The sequence below is a fragment of the Colossoma macropomum genome, unplaced genomic scaffold (genome assembly GCF_904425465.1).
Source record: "Colossoma macropomum unplaced genomic scaffold, Colossoma_macropomum, whole genome shotgun sequence".
NCBI lineage: Eukaryota > Metazoa > Chordata > Actinopteri > Characiformes > Serrasalmidae > Colossoma > Colossoma macropomum.
In genome coordinates, this window is record NW_023494804.1 from 20,441,731 (window position 1) to 20,461,361 (window position 19,631).

Sequence of the window (19,631 nt, forward strand, 5' to 3'; positions counted from 1 at the left end):
ATGCATCCATGTGAAACTGTACTGTGTTTATGAAATTGGTACAGAACTAAACTAAGGAGGGGACAAAGTGTCTGAACAAAATTAGATCTAGTGCCAAAAACGATGGCCAAAAACGTGAGTGTGGGAGGACTGATACTTCCCATGCCTCTTTTCGAGAATTGACCCTCATAATGCTCTAAAAAGGAAGAAATGGAAGCTTATATGGAGTTATATCACTCCACAAAACGGTCACTTTATGAGACAGTTTATTCATATTATACATTAGTTTTCAAATGTACACTGCCGTCTAACAGTTTGGAATTACTTCTTAATACTTGCTGTTTCTTCATTCAATAGTAGCTTAACTTATACAGTGAAGATTGAAATACTATGAGCGAGACAGCAGATGGTATTTTTATTGAACAACACTAAAAATTATCAATAAAATGATTGTTTTTTTCAGTTATTCTGCCTGAGACTTTATTCAAATATGAGGCATTCTAGACGATATAGTTATCTCAGTCATCACTTGTAAATTTTTTTTTTTTTTACTTTGACCTTAAGTTTTCCTGCGTAAAATCTCTTCAGGGAAATCACATAAATGTTTTTTTTAGGCCCTATGTTTTAGTTCTTCAGTCTTTAACAGTTGCATAAATAAAATGTAGAGGTTTTATCCCTTAAGCATTTCACTTTAGGCTGTTAAAATATATAGTTTTTTCACAGGTTCCTAGTAATATTATAATAATAGTTATTATTTTACTGAAAACTGATCTCAAAATTCAGAACAAACTGTTCAATGCTATTGTATACATTAGATATCCACATGTACTGGTTTTCGCGAATAATTTCTCTTTTTATGGGCGCAGGAAGACTTTTAAAGGTACTGGTATCGGTATTGGTATCGGGATATTAGCCTCGCTCAGTGGTATCGCCCGTCCGTACAAAAACAATCCACCCTTTTTCTTGGGACGTTTCAAACTGCCACTGGAGTGTTTTGAACGGTGATGGACGCGAAGTTGCCCAATAAGGTCGCTCGGATATTTCAACGCTCATGTTCTCCAGCGGCGATTCGCTACTTCTGTGTTGTGGGCGGGGCCTATTTGCCCTGTCTCTTCTTAATGGCTCCATCGCGTTTCTCCCAGCAGTCTCACACTGGATTAACCTACAGGACCAACAATGGAAGTTACTGCGCGTCGCGTTTAAGTTTCTTATTGCAAGTGTATGCGATTTTACGGTATTTTGTGCACGGAGACCGAAAACAAAGGAAAATTATTACTGTTTTCTTTATATCTGGATGCGAATCTAAACCAGGATTGTTTTTTTTTGCACGGTTTTCCCCCTTTTCGTTGTCCAGGATCTTTCACGTCAGCACATTGCTTACTTTTCTCGGTAAGTTGCTTTTTGTGTTTTGTTGACACTAGCCAGTAACTGGCTACGCGACTTAAATTAAGATTAACAAAGTCGTAATATGAAGTTAATTGCAACATATGGACATAATTTAAGTACGAGTAATGGACGAGGCTGAAGTTGGCTTCTTATTTGAATTTCCCGTTCCACCTTAAATGGTGCAGCAGTTACATTCTGTAACATTCTGTTTCCACCATTTAAGGTGGAGCGGGAATTCCAATAGGTAGCTGGTGAAGAAGAAGCTAACTTCAGCTTCAGTAGTAATAGTCCTTAATTATTTTCTTTAATGTCTTCTCGCCTTCTCTGTTTAAGGTGTGTGATAAGCCCTCCACCCTCAGTAATTATCTTATCGCTCTTCATTTAACACCTTAATATAGACAGAAAGGTCTGTGTAAGGTGCGATAAGTAATTTCAGGTACTTGTTTTGATAAGAGTTCAGCCATGTTGTTTTCTCCTTGGGCTGTTTTTCCTTCTCACACACGCTCACCATTGATTTCCAACACAGATGAGTCAGTAGTGTTTGAGGGAAGGAAGGGCTGTATGTGGTTAGACTGGTTTTGTTTTTACTTTCCTCTTTCTTTGCCTTTTACTTCCATTTCATTGCCTTAGTGTGTAGGCTACACTTTTGTATGCCTATCCTCTTTACTACTCATTTGAATACTAGAAATAAGCAGTGTTGGTCTACGTGGACTTAGGTGTAATACTTATCTGTTTCCTAAATGTTGTTGGACTTGCTCAACACCGCCTCACCATAAAGATTGATGAGCATGACCTCACTAGCCCAAGTGCTTTGTGGTGAAATGCCTTACTACTTGGAATTGCTTCATGAAGGAGACTGTGTTGGTTAATAATTTACTGTAGACCAATAGAAAAGGTGTGGTTAGTGCTTCAAGAAAGTGGACCCAGTTTGAAAAGGGAATACCACCAAATGTTTCAAAATTTCTGAATAATTCAGTCCTTGAGATGTAAACATATAGGCTTTGATTTCTTTACAGTGGTAGTGATAGGAACCACAGGCCACCATGTCTACAACACAAATATAGCCATTTTATTCAAACATATCCAAAACCACTAGCAAACCTACACACGACTTCTGAATTTTTATATGTGAAGCTGATGATGGTAAAGTAGTCACAAATCTGAACAAGTGAGTTTTCCTCAGGAACTATTTTGCCTTGCAACGCCCTGCGTGTATCCGTCCACCATGAATGGATTAAAATAAATGGACAAAAAGTACATTTTAAGCCAAAACTTTACCTTCAGGCAGCATATGTCTAACCACTTCATGTAATAAGTTTCTGTGAGGGAGCTTTTAGACATGGACACCTGGTTCCTTTCACCACCACTGTGAAAATTCTTTGTAAGTTTGTCTAAAACTCAGCATTTCACTCCAAACCACTCTGAATGACTTTGTTTACATCTCAACTATTTAATTATGTAGAATTTTGGAAAAATCAGTGGAGTTCCCCTTTACCTAGACAGGTAGCATTAGTTAAATGTGCCATATAAATCTATTGTAGCTCTTGTTTGAATAATGTTATCAAACTAGGTGTGTACAATAAGGTAAAAATAATGATGTAATGTGTTTTTCTTATGTGTAAATTATGTACACATTAAGTCTTAAATATCAGTTTTATAGTAGTTTACAAATAGTTCATAGTAGTTACTGAGTACTGAGTCTTAATAACTGGATAATAAGCCTACATTTGAGGGGTTCATATAAGGCTGACAGTATTCATCATTATTGTGATAAATTGCGTCACAATGAGTTTTTTTGAGTTTTCAGTACTTAAAAAATGCTTCCCAACTGCATGTTTGATTAGAAAGAGAGCTTATTAAGATATTTGTTTGGAAATGGATTCATAGTTTTTGACAGTAGTTTTTAAGTGTAACACTACTTTGTCTCCAATTTATTACATGTCAGAAAAAAACAAATGTTGAGACATATTGTGTTTTGTAAACTTTTGGAAGTATCGTAAAATGACATTTTGCCATATTGCCCACCTCTAGGTTTATATACATATAATTATTTGCACCATAGTCCTTTTAGTTTACTTGATTATTTGATTATTTTTCCTTTCTTTTGCCCCTTGTTGTGTCAGTTGTGTCATCTTATTTATGTGGCAATAATGTACACGTTCAAACCAAGTAAATACAGTGGGATATGCTTTTCACTCACAGGTCTGTAGTGGCTCATTTGGATTTGATCAAAAGTCCTCTCTCCCTTTGGATCTGTTTTACTGTTCCATCTTCAGCCAGTGAGCTGGACATGGTTCAGCTCGATGGAGAAGATCAGTAAGCCAGAGAGAACTGCCATTAAAGCCACATGTCCGTTAGGACTTTACTCTAATCCCATAACAGTGTTAGGAGAGTTAAGAGCATATATAGGACAGAGAAGGGCCTTTATGGCAACTTGAGAGCTGGAAGGTGCCAGACGGCCTTCCGGTGTGTATTGACCGATGTTAATTTCTCCCTCAGGACCAGAATGCCCCAGACGACTCCATTTGCAGCCAAGTTCACTCCCAACCCTTATGGCAGCAGTCACTCTCACTACAAACCAGTGGAGGAAAGCTATGGGGGTCTCATCTATCATGACAACAACCTCGTATCGGGGTCACTTGAGGCTCTTATACAGCACCTTGTCCCTACAGTGGACTATTACCCTGATGTAAGCATCTGGACCTCCATAGAAATGCTATTAATAAACTTCCCTCGCTTAAGGGAAGGTGTTTACCGCTCTGTTTCTTTTTCCTTATTTCAGAGGTCGTACATCTTCACCTTCCTGCTTAGCTCACGTCTTTTCCTGCATCCGTTTGAGCTCATGTCCAGAGTGTGTTACTTGTGCGTGGAGCACCACAGAGTGGGCGACCCACAGATCGATAAGGTATGTGCTGTAAATATAGCACCATGTTATAACTAGATTTCATTAATTTTATTGAGTATACTATAGTGTTAACCCATTATACTGTAATGTAATGTAGTGTACTTACAGAACAAAGGCATTTACACATTATACTTTATACTTATTTAGCCTGTGAAACAGAACTCTTGAAATTGAGCTCATAATAATAATAATAATAATCATAATAATAAAATACAGAAAGATGTGTGTATTTTTTATGCTAACTAACAAAACCAAGTTACCCAACAACACTATATTTCTTCTTCTTTTTGAATACTTTTTACATTTTCATGCTTTTTAGATGCGACAATAGTTTTGATGCTTGTTTGTGAGTTTGAATTGTAAAAGTGCATTACAATTATTTAAAATGCACATTAAAATGATTATAAATATGTGAGTATACTTTCATTTCAATAATAAATCTTGTCCAAAGATTTTTTGTCAGTGGTGTTACAGAAACATAAAATGTTATTGCCTGTTTTATTGATACATTAAAGGAAAAAGGACCACTGTAAAAGACATCCCTTTTTATGTTTATGATAAATTTGGTTAAAATACTGACAGGTTCGTGTGTCTCAAAAAGATTTGTGTTACGCATAAAAATTAAGTGATTTTAAAATTAAAATAAAATGAAAAATAATAATAAATAAATGAAACTTTTGCAATTTTCTACATACTGTTTGACTTTAAAACTAAAGTGGCAGTGGACTGTGTTTTAGAAAAGCTCAGATTTTAGTGATTGTTTCAGTGGTGTTACAGTCTGATGTTGTTCAGTGTAACAGACTACGTTTTACAGTTGAATTACATAACAACATTCCTACCCTGTTTGCCAGGGTACACATTAATGGTACGCTACAAATTGTTCAGAGTTGTAAAACGCTCCCTCCTTGATTGACAGAAACGGATCCGGGACATCGCTCCAAAGATTGTGCAGCTGCTGACAGAATGGACAGAGACTTTTCCATACGACTTCAGGGATGAGCGCATGATGCGCAGCCTGAAAGAGATGACCCACCGGCTGGCCTTTGGAGATGAGGTCAGCAGCACCCCTTTTGTTCAGCATTGACTGGCCAGTGGGGATGATGTCATCCTTCTGATACTATCACTGGTCGTCACTACAGCTGGTGACATCATTGCCTTTTCATTCTGCTTTCTGCTTATATGGACTCAAGGCCTCTCTTTGATCTGTCACTAGGCGACATACTGTACCAGCCAATCAGGTGCCTGCATGAGCGTGCGTTAGAGTCAAACATGCTGCATTTTTCTCTGAATGTGTTCGGGTACTCACTGCTGTTGCATGGACAGCAATGTGAAGAGATTACAGCAGCATACTTTTTATGATTCAGAGGTTGAGAGTGCAGCCTTCACTTCTGTAGGCTGATGGTGCTGCCACGTGAGAATGAAGTGATAAAACTCAGTGCACTGAATCTGGACCATTTTGAATTAAGGAAAGCGTACATTTGACAAGGAAAACATCTACACATAGATAACAGAAATGCAGTACCTTTCTCGTTGTAATATCTGAAGATATGACCAGAATGATGGGCTTGACAAATTTCAGATACTTCCATATATCATAAATATTAAGTTGGAGTTAGTGAAGGGGAGGGGGGTATGTTCTGTTCTGTTCTGTCTTACAGCTTTAATATTTTCCCTACTCAAACCTGATTTAACTAATGAAGGGTTTTATATTGGGTAAATAATTAATCAAAGTATTCTTCTGATTATGTTGGTCAAAATTACCCAGGCTAGTGTGTTTTATATATAGTGCAAAGCAGATTTACTCTATGTATGTCCAAAAGTTTGTAGACAACTGCTCATCTAACATTTCTTCTGAAATCAAGGGTATTTTTTACCCTGATCAGTTCTGGATCACAAGTACCACTCCAGTTTTCGGGCTAAACAATTTGGGGAAAATATCTAACAGAATTTTCTGACAAATATTGCAATTGCAATTTAGTTGCAATTACTTTCTATAATTTAAATGCCAGACCTTTTTCTCCTAGAAAGACCAGCACATGTATTTGTTTGGACGTGAGACTTGTAGTATGCCAGTTCACAAACTGTGCTTATTAGGCAGCTTCCCCACTTAAAACCTGTTGAATAATGTAGGAGATCATTAAAATTGCAGCTCTTGTGATTTGAAAATTGAAAATATAAAAACAGTTAATCATTCTGTCCTACTCCAACTGGCTGATGCTTAGCATTGGGTATGGTGAAGTAAGGCTCATGTGTGGCTGCTCCAGAGCATCACAGTCCTATTGGCAGTGCATTTCTAGCATAGTTTGTAGTTGATCATAGTTGTCAGCAATGGTTGTACCTTAAAGTAAAATCACAAATTAAGAAGGTCACCTGGATGCTTTTGGACAGATTCAGAATACTAGTCTTTTGCACTTGCAGTGCAGCCTTACTTCACTCTGAAGTTTTGTAGATGGACCTCATTTTCCTCATACGTCAGTGTCATAAGTATTCTCATTACTCTTGTGGTTCAGGCTTTCATTTGGCTTAAGCAAGCATGGGAATGTCAGAGTAAAGAGTGTCAGTATGCTAGCAGACAGTGAATAAGATTTGGACTGACTTTTGACTTCCCTTTTCCTGATGTTGAACAGCTGTCCCGGAGAGCCATGCAGAGACTGATCCAGCGGCTCTTACGCAAGCTGACCATCCTGGGACAGTACGAAGAATCTCTGGTGACGTCCAGCACAGCGGCCGCAGCGGCAGTGGAGAAACCGGGTGGTCTGAAGGCTAAGCAGCATGTGGTGCGCAGGGAGGAGTGTGTTCTGAACGTCTGTGATGACCCCTTCATCCTCGCCCAGCAGCTCACACACATCGAGATGGTGAGTGAGGGATGCCTCTTAATTTCTTGTGGTTTTCAGCTTTTACACTATGCTTGTAGTTTTGTGTTGGCAGTGGGCCCTGGGCAATAAAGCAACAGTGCAAATTATTCAGTAAAACATTGAGTATTTTCAATATCCATAATGTATATTTGAAGTATTTGTAATTGATTGTGCTGTTCTGTTCTTCGTTATTAGCAGGAAATGCTTAAACTTTGAACAGCATGACAATAAGCTTTTTGTTTTATTGTGGGTTCATTATGTTCAGACTTAAAGGGAAACTTAATTTTTCTTGTTTATTTTAAATAAAAGAGTTTGGTGGACACTCAAAAAATGGTGGTTCTTCAGGTGTCCTTTTGTAAATAAAATGGTTCTATATAGAACCATGGACACTCAGAAAACCCTATGCTTGATTAAAGAGTTCTTTGCATCATAAAAGGGTTTTTCAGATTTCAGAGTGGAGAATGTGCTGTAGATGGTTCTATATTGAACATTTTGCAAAGGGTTCTATATAGCACCAAAAAGGTTCCACTATTGTTACAAGCCAGAGAACCCTTTTTGGTACTATATAGAACACTTCTTTGCTTAGAGTGTAGAGATTTTGTTGCTGTGCCTTTAAGACAGGTGCATGATAAATGAGCTCTGATCTGATTGGCTGTTGTACCTCATTTGAAAGCACTCAGAGAGGAAACACTATTTATGACTTCAGTGTAAATGGGTGGTGCTAAACTGCTGTAGGCTGAGTGGGTGAATATATGTAGATGAGTTGGTTCTTGTGACATCACAGAAACAATGAATTCAAAACAGGCCCGTTCTGAAGGCAGCCAATCAGAACAGAGATTTATTTACGTAGGTCAGTCTTAAAGGCACAGTAACAAAAGATGCTTGCTTGATTCTTAGACAAAAAAGATAGAGAGTGAGAAAAATAAAATGCAAGGAAAGGGATGTGGGCCCTTTAAAATTAAGCATTAGAAAATGTATATGATAATTATTGATCATTTTTCATATTTATGTTTTGTCGTATTGCCCAGCCGTAGTTGCCGTCAGTTGTTTTGCAGTTGTGTGGGATTTGCAGATAAACTGTGCTCTGACTGTTACCATCATGGTTCTTAATGCTCTGCACAGCTTCTCAGTGTGATAAGGCAGGTGTGAATAGCACTGCCTTTCTAAGGGGCCATGCTAACAGTAGTTTACTTTATATGATTGTATTGGACTATTGTATATCCTAATGTATATGAGATTGTTGAAGTGTTACGTTTTTATCTGACCAACTCTGATGTTGTTAAATGACAGGAGAGACTCAGTTACATTGGCCCTGAGGAGTTTGTCCAGGCGTTCGCTCAGAAAAGACCCTCCGACAATCATAAGGTGAGCATTTCACCCAGCCCCTCTGACCTTGTGTTATGTAAGAGACCGCTAAATGGGTTGCGAGTGACTCACTGAACTAGTTCTAAATGATTTCTACATGACATAAGACCACATGACCTGGTGGCTAAATGTGGAAAAAACGGTTGATTTGCTCTAATCATTCGTCGTTATTTATGTAACTGCCGCAATTGCTGTTTGTACAACTTAACGTGGAAAATTTTGTCCACAGAGTTTCTTCAGCAAAAGAAGAGCAAGTAATTTTGAGGCATATATCGAGTGGTTCAATCGGCTGAGTTATCTGGTGGCCACTGAAATCTGCTTGGTGAGAGCACTTCTGGTCTATTCTGAGAACAAAAGCATAACCGTAATTAATGGGGTATTTATAGCTCAAATCTTCCAGTGTTGTACATTTATTACACGACTGTGTTACAGTGATGTACTGGATTAGTTTAAAATTAGATTTATATTCCGTGTTTCACCAAAAATTAGTTCTCATTTTACCCCATTTTAGCCTCAAACGTCTCCCCTTCCTTTTCTCTTCTGCTGTTGCTAACACTATGCTGCCCTCTGGTGGCTGTTTGTATCTTTTAGCCAATAAAGAAGAAACACAGAGCTCGGGTCTTGGAGTTTTTCATCGATGTGGCACGGGAATGCTTCAACATCGGCAACTTCAACTCTCTGATGGCCATTATTAGTGAGTTCATGCTTTGTTATTTAACATGTTATAATGCTTTTAAATGCAGTTAGCCATAAAAGGCTGTGCTTTAAAGTGAAGTGCAGTTAAGTGCTTTAGTAGTTATGGAGTGAAGGCCTTTACACACTGGCCATGATTTATTTGTCAGTAAAATAATTTGAGTGCTCAAATTTCCCACCACACACCAAATGCGATTTTATTGGAAGGTGAACATGCAGCATTATTTTGTTCTTCCTCTTCTTGATTTCTGCGAACTTCCACAGACAACGTAAACTCACTGACCAGTCACAGTTGTCTGTGGCTTGGAATGGTGAAAGCCAAGCTGATGAATCAAATGTGTTCGAGCAACTAGAACTTTTCCACTAACGTTAAAGGGATTAGTTTGCCTTCTGCTATTTCACAGATGATGTAAACCTCTCTACAACCAGCACAAATGGAGCTCAGACTGGGTTACGGACATCTGAGTTACATGTGGAAGAACTCAAGAAGTTACAGCTCTCCCCGTTTCTTTAATTTTTGCAAAATTGAAAAAATTCCAGTGTCACAAATTGCCCGTTTTGTTAGGAGCAACATTATGTTTTGTGGCGGCACAAACAGCATGGCGCAATTCTAAAAAAATCATATCATATCCAGTGTGTAAAGTTTTGATGGTGTCCAAATATTTATAATTTTCATCTTTTTTCATCATGTCCGACATATAAAGGCCTTAAGACCACTACACCCCACAACAATGAGTGAATTATTGCAGTGATAAAATAATCAGTGTTCAATAAATAATTGAATTTTTTATTAACATTAATTACATAGAGCGACAAGTAGTGTAGTTTGTTAACAGTAAGTTATTGTTGCCAAGTCCAGAAAGTAAAAACCCTCCTCAGGATTTTGTTCCAACAACCTGAACACCATTGCTGCCGGTTTGGGCAAACGAGAGAGGACAAGCAGTTGGAACAAAATCCTGGGGAGGACCTTGATTACCCACCTCTATTAACAGTTGTGTTATTTGTATATTTTACAAAGGCTTTCAGTCTGGCTTCAGAATTTAGAACCAGAATTATCGATTAAACTCATTTAATGGTCTTTCACTCAACAGCTGGGATGAACATGAACCCTGTGTCCAGGCTGAAGAAGACCTGGGGCAAAGTCAACACGGACAAGTTCGAAATCCTAGAGGTAAGACAGAATGAAAAAGAGACAGACTTTTGTGTTCTGAAGTACAAAGATCAAAATGTTTAATAAAAAGTTTATTGTTGTCTTTTTGATAGCATCAAATGGATCCATCCAATAACTTCTACAACTACCGCACTGCACTGCGAGGAGCTACGCAGAGGTCCGCTACGGCTCACACTGCCAGAGAGAAGGTAAATTAGTTCTGTGTCTCTCTCATACAGCTCTTGGTTGCACCCAAAATAAAACATTTATTTTTAAACCAGCTCAGTGAAGATTAAGGTCATTGGAAAACAATTGATTTGTCTGTTACATACAAACTTAGTCTAAATGTGAATAAATGTACATGTCTATTCAAGAATTAAATAGACTACAATAATTCATCTAACTTATGGCATCTAATGTTTAGTCCAGTTTGGTGAAGATAAATGATGTTAGGAAACAAGCCTTAAAATGTTATCCTCAGTGAACAAATAAAAAAAATTATATCTGTGAACATGATTTATAGGATTGTGACTACTGTGTGTGCAGTGTTTGTTTAAAGGGCCCATATCATGGAAAAACAAATTTTTCTCAATTTTATAAAGAGCTTGTTCATATGTAAACATTGTTATAAAGGGGGCTGTTCACTCGCCAGTCCATACATACATTTTTTGGGGAAAAATCTTAGCGTTAAAACTCACACATAGATTCTAATCTCTTTCCTTCAGATTGTTATTCCATTCTTCAGTTTGTTCATTAAGGACATCTACTTCCTTAACGAGGGCTGCGCCAGCCGACTGCCAAACGGACACATCAATTTTGAGGTAAGCAGGTTTTACAGAGCAGTTTCGAAGTTTGAACAGATCCTTTATTTATAGCGTCTGAGGTGTGGATATTTTTGGCATGAAAAAAACTTAGCTGCTATTATGATTTTATAGTCACCCAGTTTCCATAGTTACCAAACTGCTTTTTCGATTTGGTGACAGAAATTCTGGGAGCTGGCCAAACAAGTGAGTGAGTTTCTGTCGTGGAGGCAGGTGATCTGCCCGTTTGAGAGGGACAGAAAAACACTGCAGTATCTCATCAGTGTCTCAGTCTTCACAGAGGATGGTGAGTGTCCAGAGACTTGCAGTGATGAACAGGTTTTCTTTACAGTACTACATACAGGAAAACTGTAAAGCAGACTGGCTAATGGATAGTTTGGAACATTTTAATAAAAATAATAAGCTTTATTTGTGTAGCACAATATAAAACAATACAATAGTCAACAATAATTGAAGGCAAAAAGATGATAGAAATAATAGTAATAAAAGTTAAATGGGTAATAGCATTAATAATAAAAATAACAAAAGAAAAAATCAGTATCAGTTAAACTAATCATACAAGCAAGTAAAAACAAGGCATTTATGAAAAACAAAATTTAAAAAATGTCTTGAGCTATAACTTTCTTGTTAACTTTGGGTTTATTATGTTGAGAATGAGAAACTATATAGTGTTTTGTGTTTGTTTAATTGGGTCCTCTTTATCTGTAAGTTAAACGATAATCTGATTATATTTCAGGCAACATTTTTGTAGAAATTCTCAAAATGAAAGGGTACACAACCTTTCAAGCAGCAGTGTACATATATTTGGCTATTTTATTGAAATCAACATCCTACTTTTGATAGTGTGAGACTTGTTCCAGTATTTTCTGTTTGTTGGTTCTGACCAGCTGGTTTTCTGACTTTGTTAGAGCTACAACTGGCCTCCTACGAGAGTGAAGGTCCAGAGAACAACCTGGAGAGAGACACCCGCCGCTCACTCAGGTAACAGCCTACCTTAGAGCTGTTCTACACTCAATCCTGAAAAAAGTAAAAGTTCTGCTACCTTGACTTTGATTCCTGAACAGTAGTTTTTTCAATTACTTCTTTTAAATTACAGACTGAATGTTAGCTGTAGAATCACTGATGTTAATCACATGTTTATAGAATGTGATTTAGAAAGTCAGTCAGCAGATTTTGGAACAAGCATTCTTATTGACTCACAGATGCTGACAAGACTTGACTATTTAGGTATTGAAATTTGATATTAAATTATGCAGAATTCTGGAAATGCAATATCATTAGGTAATTCAATCTGTACTATAAAATGATTGAATTTTGATACCCAACCCTAATCAATAATGGATAATCGCTTTAGCTGCACCATTTAAGACTTTCATAGGGCAAAAGTCAAACTGTTTTCTCATTTTAGTTTTGTCTGTATTGTAGGTCGTCTCTCAGCAGGATGTGATTGCTGATTTTGAAAGCGTCTGCCCTGAGTGAACTCTGCGCACTCTAAACTGAAAGACTGCACTCTGATGCAGGAGCTGCACACTGAAGAAAGACTTTGTATAAAGACTTCTGTATGAACTTCTCCCTCGTGTTGATGTATATGAGACTGGATTCTCATCACGACACCATCATTATGTTAAAGGAAACCTACTCATCTTGTACCTCATGTGAAACGATCTGAATAAGCTTCATCTTATGTGTCATAAGCATATCTTTTCCTGGAGGAATGAAGAATGTGTCGCTGGCTGACCTCTTCCGTTATGCTGTGTAAGCTTACTTGTGTTCTTTTTTTGTACTTGTAAAAAGTAACTCTAGTTTTTGTGTGTATGACAGTATCATATAATTGTTTTTATATGTTTTTGGTGACTTGATGTAAGTTTATAGTCAGAACGTTGCCTTATAAAGAAACTTTAACATAACCACGTCCATGGATTTTGTGTCTTCAGTGTCATTTTCTTTGTTTTATGTTCCTATAATATTTGCAGTGCTTTTAAAGCATTTTTTTGCAGCAATATATAATTTTCGCTGCATTTACTTTGTAACATTAGTTTTACTTTATAACTGGTCCTTTAGCACCACCTAGTGTCCAAAACTGCACTGTTACTGCAGGAAACCACTTTGAACACAAGCAGGTTTGTTTTTCTTATGTTAGCCACAGTACAGCAAAAGAAATTTCATCAATAGCTCATTTTGAATGAGTTGCAAAATGTGATTCATGGGTTTTTGAACTAAAGTGTTCAACAAAAGACGCCAGTGGATCCCAAAGTAATTTTCTTTTTCTTTACTCGTGTGATTGCGAATGGATGCACTGGGTTTAATAATCCACTACTGTTTATACATGAACTAAACAACCACGCCTATAAAAAAGATTTTATTGGAAATAAAATTCTAGTGGTATTTAAACAGCATCAGATTTAAATTGGTTCTATGCTATAAACCAATGCACTACGTGATAAACAATGCAGAATCAGTACACTACAAAAATATTAAATGCTTATTTTATCCCCTTAAACCCTAAGAACAGGTGGGAACTATGTATGTCTCACTGTAGATTCAAGTAGTTCATCGTAGGTACTGGGTAATAAGCCTTAAAAGGCCCATATCCTACATTTTTCTTGTATTTTATTTTTTTCCCTGTGGTCTTTTTTCACCTCAACCAAACCATTATTCATCATTTTTATATGATGTTTTTTTATAGATGTAAATGCTATTTGTGACTTCAGAAAACCGTGAGTTCAAAACAGGCTGTTTTTCAAGGGTTCTTTAGTAAAGAAAATGGTTCTACATAGAACCACGAACACTCACAGAACCCTTTGATTGATTAAAGGGTTCTTTGCATCAAGTATTCTTCGGATTGATATGCGGTTCTATATATAGAACCTTTTTGAAAAGGGTCCTACATAGCACCAACTATTTACTATTTCAAGGCTGTAACAATAGAAGAACACTGTTTGGTGCTATATAGAACCCTTTTCAAAACGGTTCTCTATAGAATCATAAAAAACACATTCTCCATCAATCCGGAGAAATCCTTAATGATGCAAAGGGTTCTTTGAGTGTTCATGGTTCTATATAGAACGATTTTCTTTAATAAAGAACCCTTGAAGAACCATCTTTTTAAATTGTGTTCATCTGACAATTATTAATTTTTTTTTTACAGTTTTTACTGGATCAAAGTCTTATTTCTAAAAAGTGAGAAAAATGCTGTTTCCATGATATGGGCCCTTTAAAAGGACAAATCAACAAACTTTTCAGAATTTCTGTATAATTTAATCGATGAGATGTAAAAAAAAGTCATTCAGAGTGGTTTGTTGTGAAATTGGTTCAGAGAAACTTTCTTTACAGTGGCGGCTATTGTAACAGTGTAACTCGTGTTCATAACCATTTCATATAATAGTTTTCTGTGAGGGAGCTTTTAGAGGCATTAAACTCTTTAGATGTTTGGTTCCAATCACCGCCACTGTGGAGAATCTGACTCAAGTTACTCTAGAATGAAGCACTTCACACCAAACCACTCTGAGTGACTTGGTTCACATCTACATGATTGAGTTATTAAGGCATTTTGAAAAGTCAGTGAAATTCCCCTTTAAGACTAACAACAGAATACTATGCCTAGCATAAAAGGTTTATTCATGATGTGCCCTTGGCATGAGAGCTCATGTGGCGCGAGAGGTGATGACGTTCTCTAAAGGCTTCATCACAGATGGGACACCTCAGTCTTTCCTCACTGTGCTCCCTCAACTGCTCTGCAGACCTCTTGTGGTGGGACCTCATGTGCTGCACCAGGTCTGATGTCATGTGGAAGGAGATGCTGCATTTAGCGCACCAGTTTTGTGCAGGCAGGCCCAGTGGAGAGAGAGCAGCGGGTAAGAGAGGCCATTCAGGGCTGCTTTGGGCCTGGGGGAGTTTTGGGTGCTTGGACCACAGCCCTGATTCATAAACAAGAGCCTGTTGTTTGATAAGACCTCCGCTGAAGAGTGCCAAAGCCTGGGGTTTAGTTACCTTGGCAGCAGCAGTTTGAGTGAGAATGCTGGGAAATGTAGTTGTGTTCCTCACAGAAGTGATTCCAAGGCTGAATCTGGTTGTCATTGCCAGATTAGTTGTGGATCGTGGAGGTTGGATGAAGGCACTTTTCTCCTCTTGATGTGAGGCAGTTGTGGCTAAATGTAACCCTCTAGCTTGGGCCCTAGTTGGACTTTTCTTGGCCTTGGAGTCCAGAGCTTCTAGGTTGGCATGGTAGTTGTCATGGCTGCGCGTTGCCCAGTGCAAAGAATGTCCACCTTCATTGGTCATGCTGATCTCGCTGCTACCAGACTGACTGCTGGAGGCGGATGAAAACCTTTTTACTAACATAGCACTACTCCTTTTATATAGAGGAAGAGCGTGCACACCAGAAAATAGACTCTCTTCATCACTTTCGTCTGACTCCACAGAGTGTCTCCTTTTAGCGATACTGCCACTGCCACTGTCCCTCAATGGACAGTTCTCCAGGTTCCTGGCCAAACTGTGGAAATCCATGGAAGGTTTGCCTGACTTGCTGTTGAATCTGGTTGGTCTTTCAGTGCAGAGGAATCTCTGATGAGCCAGTACAGGGAATTCAAACAGAAAGCTCCGTTGGCAATAAAAGCACTTGTAACCTAAAAAAAATTTGTGGTTTTAAGACTTTTTGGTGTCATATAAAGATGCTCATCTATGAGTGAATGCCATATACAATATGTTACATGTAATAGTTTGCCATAGCTACCTTTATTACTCTTCTGCGTGCATGCAAGGCTCAGCAGCTCGGCCAGATCTTTCCCATACCAGACCAGAAGCTCTGTCTTCTTGGAGATGTTTTTCAGGGCTCTATAAAACAGACGGCCGTCTTTCACATAAGCCTCCAAATTCTGTTCCTCTGTGTTCCGGGCTGACCGCACCAGCCGCAGCCAAACTAGACCCTCTACAGAGACAGTGGGCACTGATGTGTCCACCTGTGATATATGAAAAAGACACAAAATAGTAACATCAGATATAAAATAGTCCCACTTGGAAAGTCGTATGGAAAAGTTTGAACACCCCTGGTCAAATTTCATGTTTTGTTGATTTTCTAAGTGAAATTAAGTTAACACATCCTCTAAAGAGGACACATTTCTGCACAATTTAATACACAATTTCCTTTTATTTCCTGAATTTAAAAAAAATTGGAAAAAAAAACAAAATAAAATAAAATAAATTAAAAAATTGTGCCATAAAATGTGCAGAAGTGTGTTCACTGTAGAGGATGTGTTTACTTGTTTTCACTGAGGTCAACAAAACATAAAATTTGACCAGGGGCGCCCAAACTGTTGCATAAAACTGTATAACAGACAAAATACAGCATTACCAAATGATCAGCTTCTTCAATTCTTCAATCCAAATGATCATTTTCTACATTTATGAATTACATTTAGTGTTGCCTACTGTAAATATGTCAATATATAAGTCAGTGACCTTTCCTTAACTGGTCAATCTCAGTAAAATTCCAGTAATGACAGCACCAAAGCTCAGATTCTAATGTTATCTCACCATTGGTTAATCTAAGTTGGCCTCTAAATCTAAAGCATTTATTAAATAAAGTGCAACCTGACCTGGTATGCGTAAGCTGTTGCACGCCTGTCCGAGCACCTGAGGGCTATAAAGGCAATGCTGTCCTCTAGTAAGGTGTGCTGGGTGTCACACGGCCCAAAAACTGCACCTGCTGGAACATCGCAGCAGGTGTAAATACTCGGCAGCATGTCAGCAATCATCGTCCAGCCACTGCTCATTTCTTCTGGACCCTAAGGAATGTAAATAGCCACAAGTATGAGAGCCCAACCACAGTCCTGAGCCAGAGTCCAGCACAGTTTGGTGATTTCCCTACTGAAATTAAAAAACTGTCACTAGTTGTAGAGCTGCATTAGCAGTATTAGAGGAGGGCAGTCACCAAATTGATCCGGCCCTCCTGGACCACAGCTTGGGAAGCCTTGGCCTTTAAAGTAAGCTCAACAATTCTGTTTGAGTTTTATTGCACATTTATTATCTTCAATTTACAATAAGGTTAAGCTCTGTCTACGTTGGCTACATTTTAAATCTCAAATAAAGCAGCTTACCGTTGTTTTCTGAATCCAGGGATTGGCACCCAAAGAGCCTATTTTCAAGAGATTTCTAGAAGCTGAGAATGATGATGCCCCACTAGCCACTGTGCATAAAGATGTGCAGGTTTTATCCTCCTTCATCCCTATAAACTAGTCTCTTTTCCCCACCCAGATTCCAATAAACTCCACCCCCTGCCTTGAGATTGGCTAGAAGGATCCACCCTCATCTTATAGACTTAACAGAATGCAAGTGGGAAAAAAAATAACATACAGTGCCGAGCTTTGGTACAGAAACACGCCTTCCTTATATCCTTCTGGGTCACTGAGCTTTCTTGACCCCATTACTAATAACCTCACTGTTAGCCCTACATATGATTGTTCAAATGTCCAGTGCATTATCATACAGATTGGCTGGAGCCCAGTGCCACATTCATTACTGTCACTCTAACACCAGCCTGGTGGTGCCCTAATGAACTGCGATCAGCGCTCTGGCTTCAGGCTTCAGAATATGACCTTTTACAGCGTTCAGCCCCTAGGATAAAAGGACAAGCCAGTAGCACCATTGTCCCTCCATTCCTGGAGGAGTTAGAGAGGCTGATATAATAGTATATTATATATCGCTGTTGTCAGAAGAAAACGTTGTGTCTCCATTTTTGATGTTTTCTAGTTTTTGACATGATTTGAAAATGCCTGTTGCCCTTTACATTGTATGTTTCATTCATGATGAATGGGCCAAAAGAAATGCCCCAAAATGAATAGGAACAAAAATCTGGTTCCACTGACTTACATTAAAAGTGAAGTAAGTTTTTTCCTTCTCCTCTAAAGTTCTCATTTTGGAGATTTTTTTCTTCCGACAACAGTGGTATATAATACTTTGGGCTTTTACAATGAAAACCATGATTAAAGGGTTCTTTGCATGGTGAAAGGGTTCTTCAGACTGATGGAGAATGTGCTATAAATGGTTCTTTAAAGAACCTTTTTGAAAGGGTTCTACATAGTACCCAACAGGGTTCTACTAATGTAATGATGTCAGGCTTGTTACAATATAAGAACCCTTTTTGGTGCTATATAGAACGCTGTTCGAACCATCTACAGCACATTCTCCATCAGTCTGAAGAACCCTTTCATGATACAAAGAACCCTTTAATCATGCAAAGGGTTCTTTGAGTATTCATGGTTCTATATAGAACCATTTTCTTTACTAAAGAAACTTGAAGAACCATATTTTTTAACTGTGTAGGGCATAGACTTCTACATTCTTTCACTTCCAAATCAAATGCCCTGACAGTATTTTGGATGCTGCCTGTAGGGGTTACATGTGGGATTGGCTTAAAGGGGAATTCCACCAATTTTTCAACTTTTCTGCATAATCTAACCTTTGAGATGTAAACAAAGACAAAGTAGTTTGGTGTGATCCAGTTCCTACAGGTTTACTTAAAGACATTTTGCCAGAAATAACCAAGCCTTTTCTATCTATAATAAACTCTTCTCTCAGCCTCGGCTATATTCCAAAGTCTCTTAAATTAGCTGTAATTAAACCCCTAATTAAGAAACCTAGTCTTGACCCCCGTGAGTTATCAAACTTTAGACCTATTTCAAATCTTCCCTTTTTATCAAAAATTTTAGAGAAAGCCGAGGCAAAACAATTATGTTCCCATCTGCATAGGAGTGATATACATGAAAAATTTCAGTCCGGCTTCAGGCCTCATCATAGTACTGAAACAGCGTTAGTGAAAATTGTGAATGATCTTTTATTATCCGCAGACAAAGGAAACATATCCCTACTGGTTCCACTTGATCTTAGTACAGCTTTTGACACAATAGACCATTCCATACTATTATACAGGCTTGAAAAGCTAGTAGGAGTGACAGGTAAAGCTCTTTTGTGGTTCAAATCTTACCTTAGTGATCGCTATGAGTTTGTTAATGTAAATGGTGAACCATCAGCTCTCACAAGAGTAAAGTATGGTGTTCCACAGGGCTCTGTCTTAGGACCTATATTATTTACCTTATATATGCTACTACTAGGTACCATCATTAGAAAACATGGCATAAGTTTCCACTGCTACGCCGATGATACACAATTGTATATTTCAGCTAAACCAGAGGACAAAATTGAACTTAATAAGATAGAGGACTGTGTAAAAGACATTAAAGAATGGATGTCAAGTAACTTCCTCTTACTAAACTCGGACAAAACAGAAGTTCTTCTTCTGGGTCCAAAAGCTGCTAAGAATAATCTGCCTACATTAACTCTTAATCTCAATAGTTTCTCAATTGCACCAGGCACATCTGTAAAAAGCCTTGGTGTCACACTCGATCCCAGTCTGGCCTTCGATGAGCATATTACCAACATTACCAGAATAGCTTTCCTCCACCTGCGTAACATCACTAAAT

At 38.1% G+C, this 19,631-nt stretch overlaps 1 protein-coding gene across 1 annotated transcript; it reads left to right on the forward strand.

Annotated features, from left to right (window-relative positions):
• The first annotated feature begins 1,114 nt into the window (after nucleotides 1-1,114).
• Nucleotides 1,115-13,074, forward strand: rasgef1bb (RasGEF domain family, member 1Bb). Its single transcript, XM_036595184.1, has 14 exons — nucleotides 1,115-1,368; nucleotides 3,865-4,054; nucleotides 4,148-4,270; nucleotides 5,187-5,324; nucleotides 6,898-7,125; nucleotides 8,416-8,490; nucleotides 8,720-8,812; nucleotides 9,082-9,184; nucleotides 10,275-10,354; nucleotides 10,447-10,542; nucleotides 11,059-11,154; nucleotides 11,317-11,440; nucleotides 12,063-12,135; nucleotides 12,580-13,074. The coding sequence occupies exons 2-14, from the start codon at nucleotides 3,872-3,874 to the stop codon at nucleotides 12,599-12,601; spliced, it is 1,434 nt and encodes a 477-aa protein (XP_036451077.1). The 5' UTR covers nucleotides 1,115-1,368; nucleotides 3,865-3,871; the 3' UTR covers nucleotides 12,602-13,074.
• The last annotated feature ends 6,557 nt before the right edge of the window (nucleotides 13,075-19,631 follow it).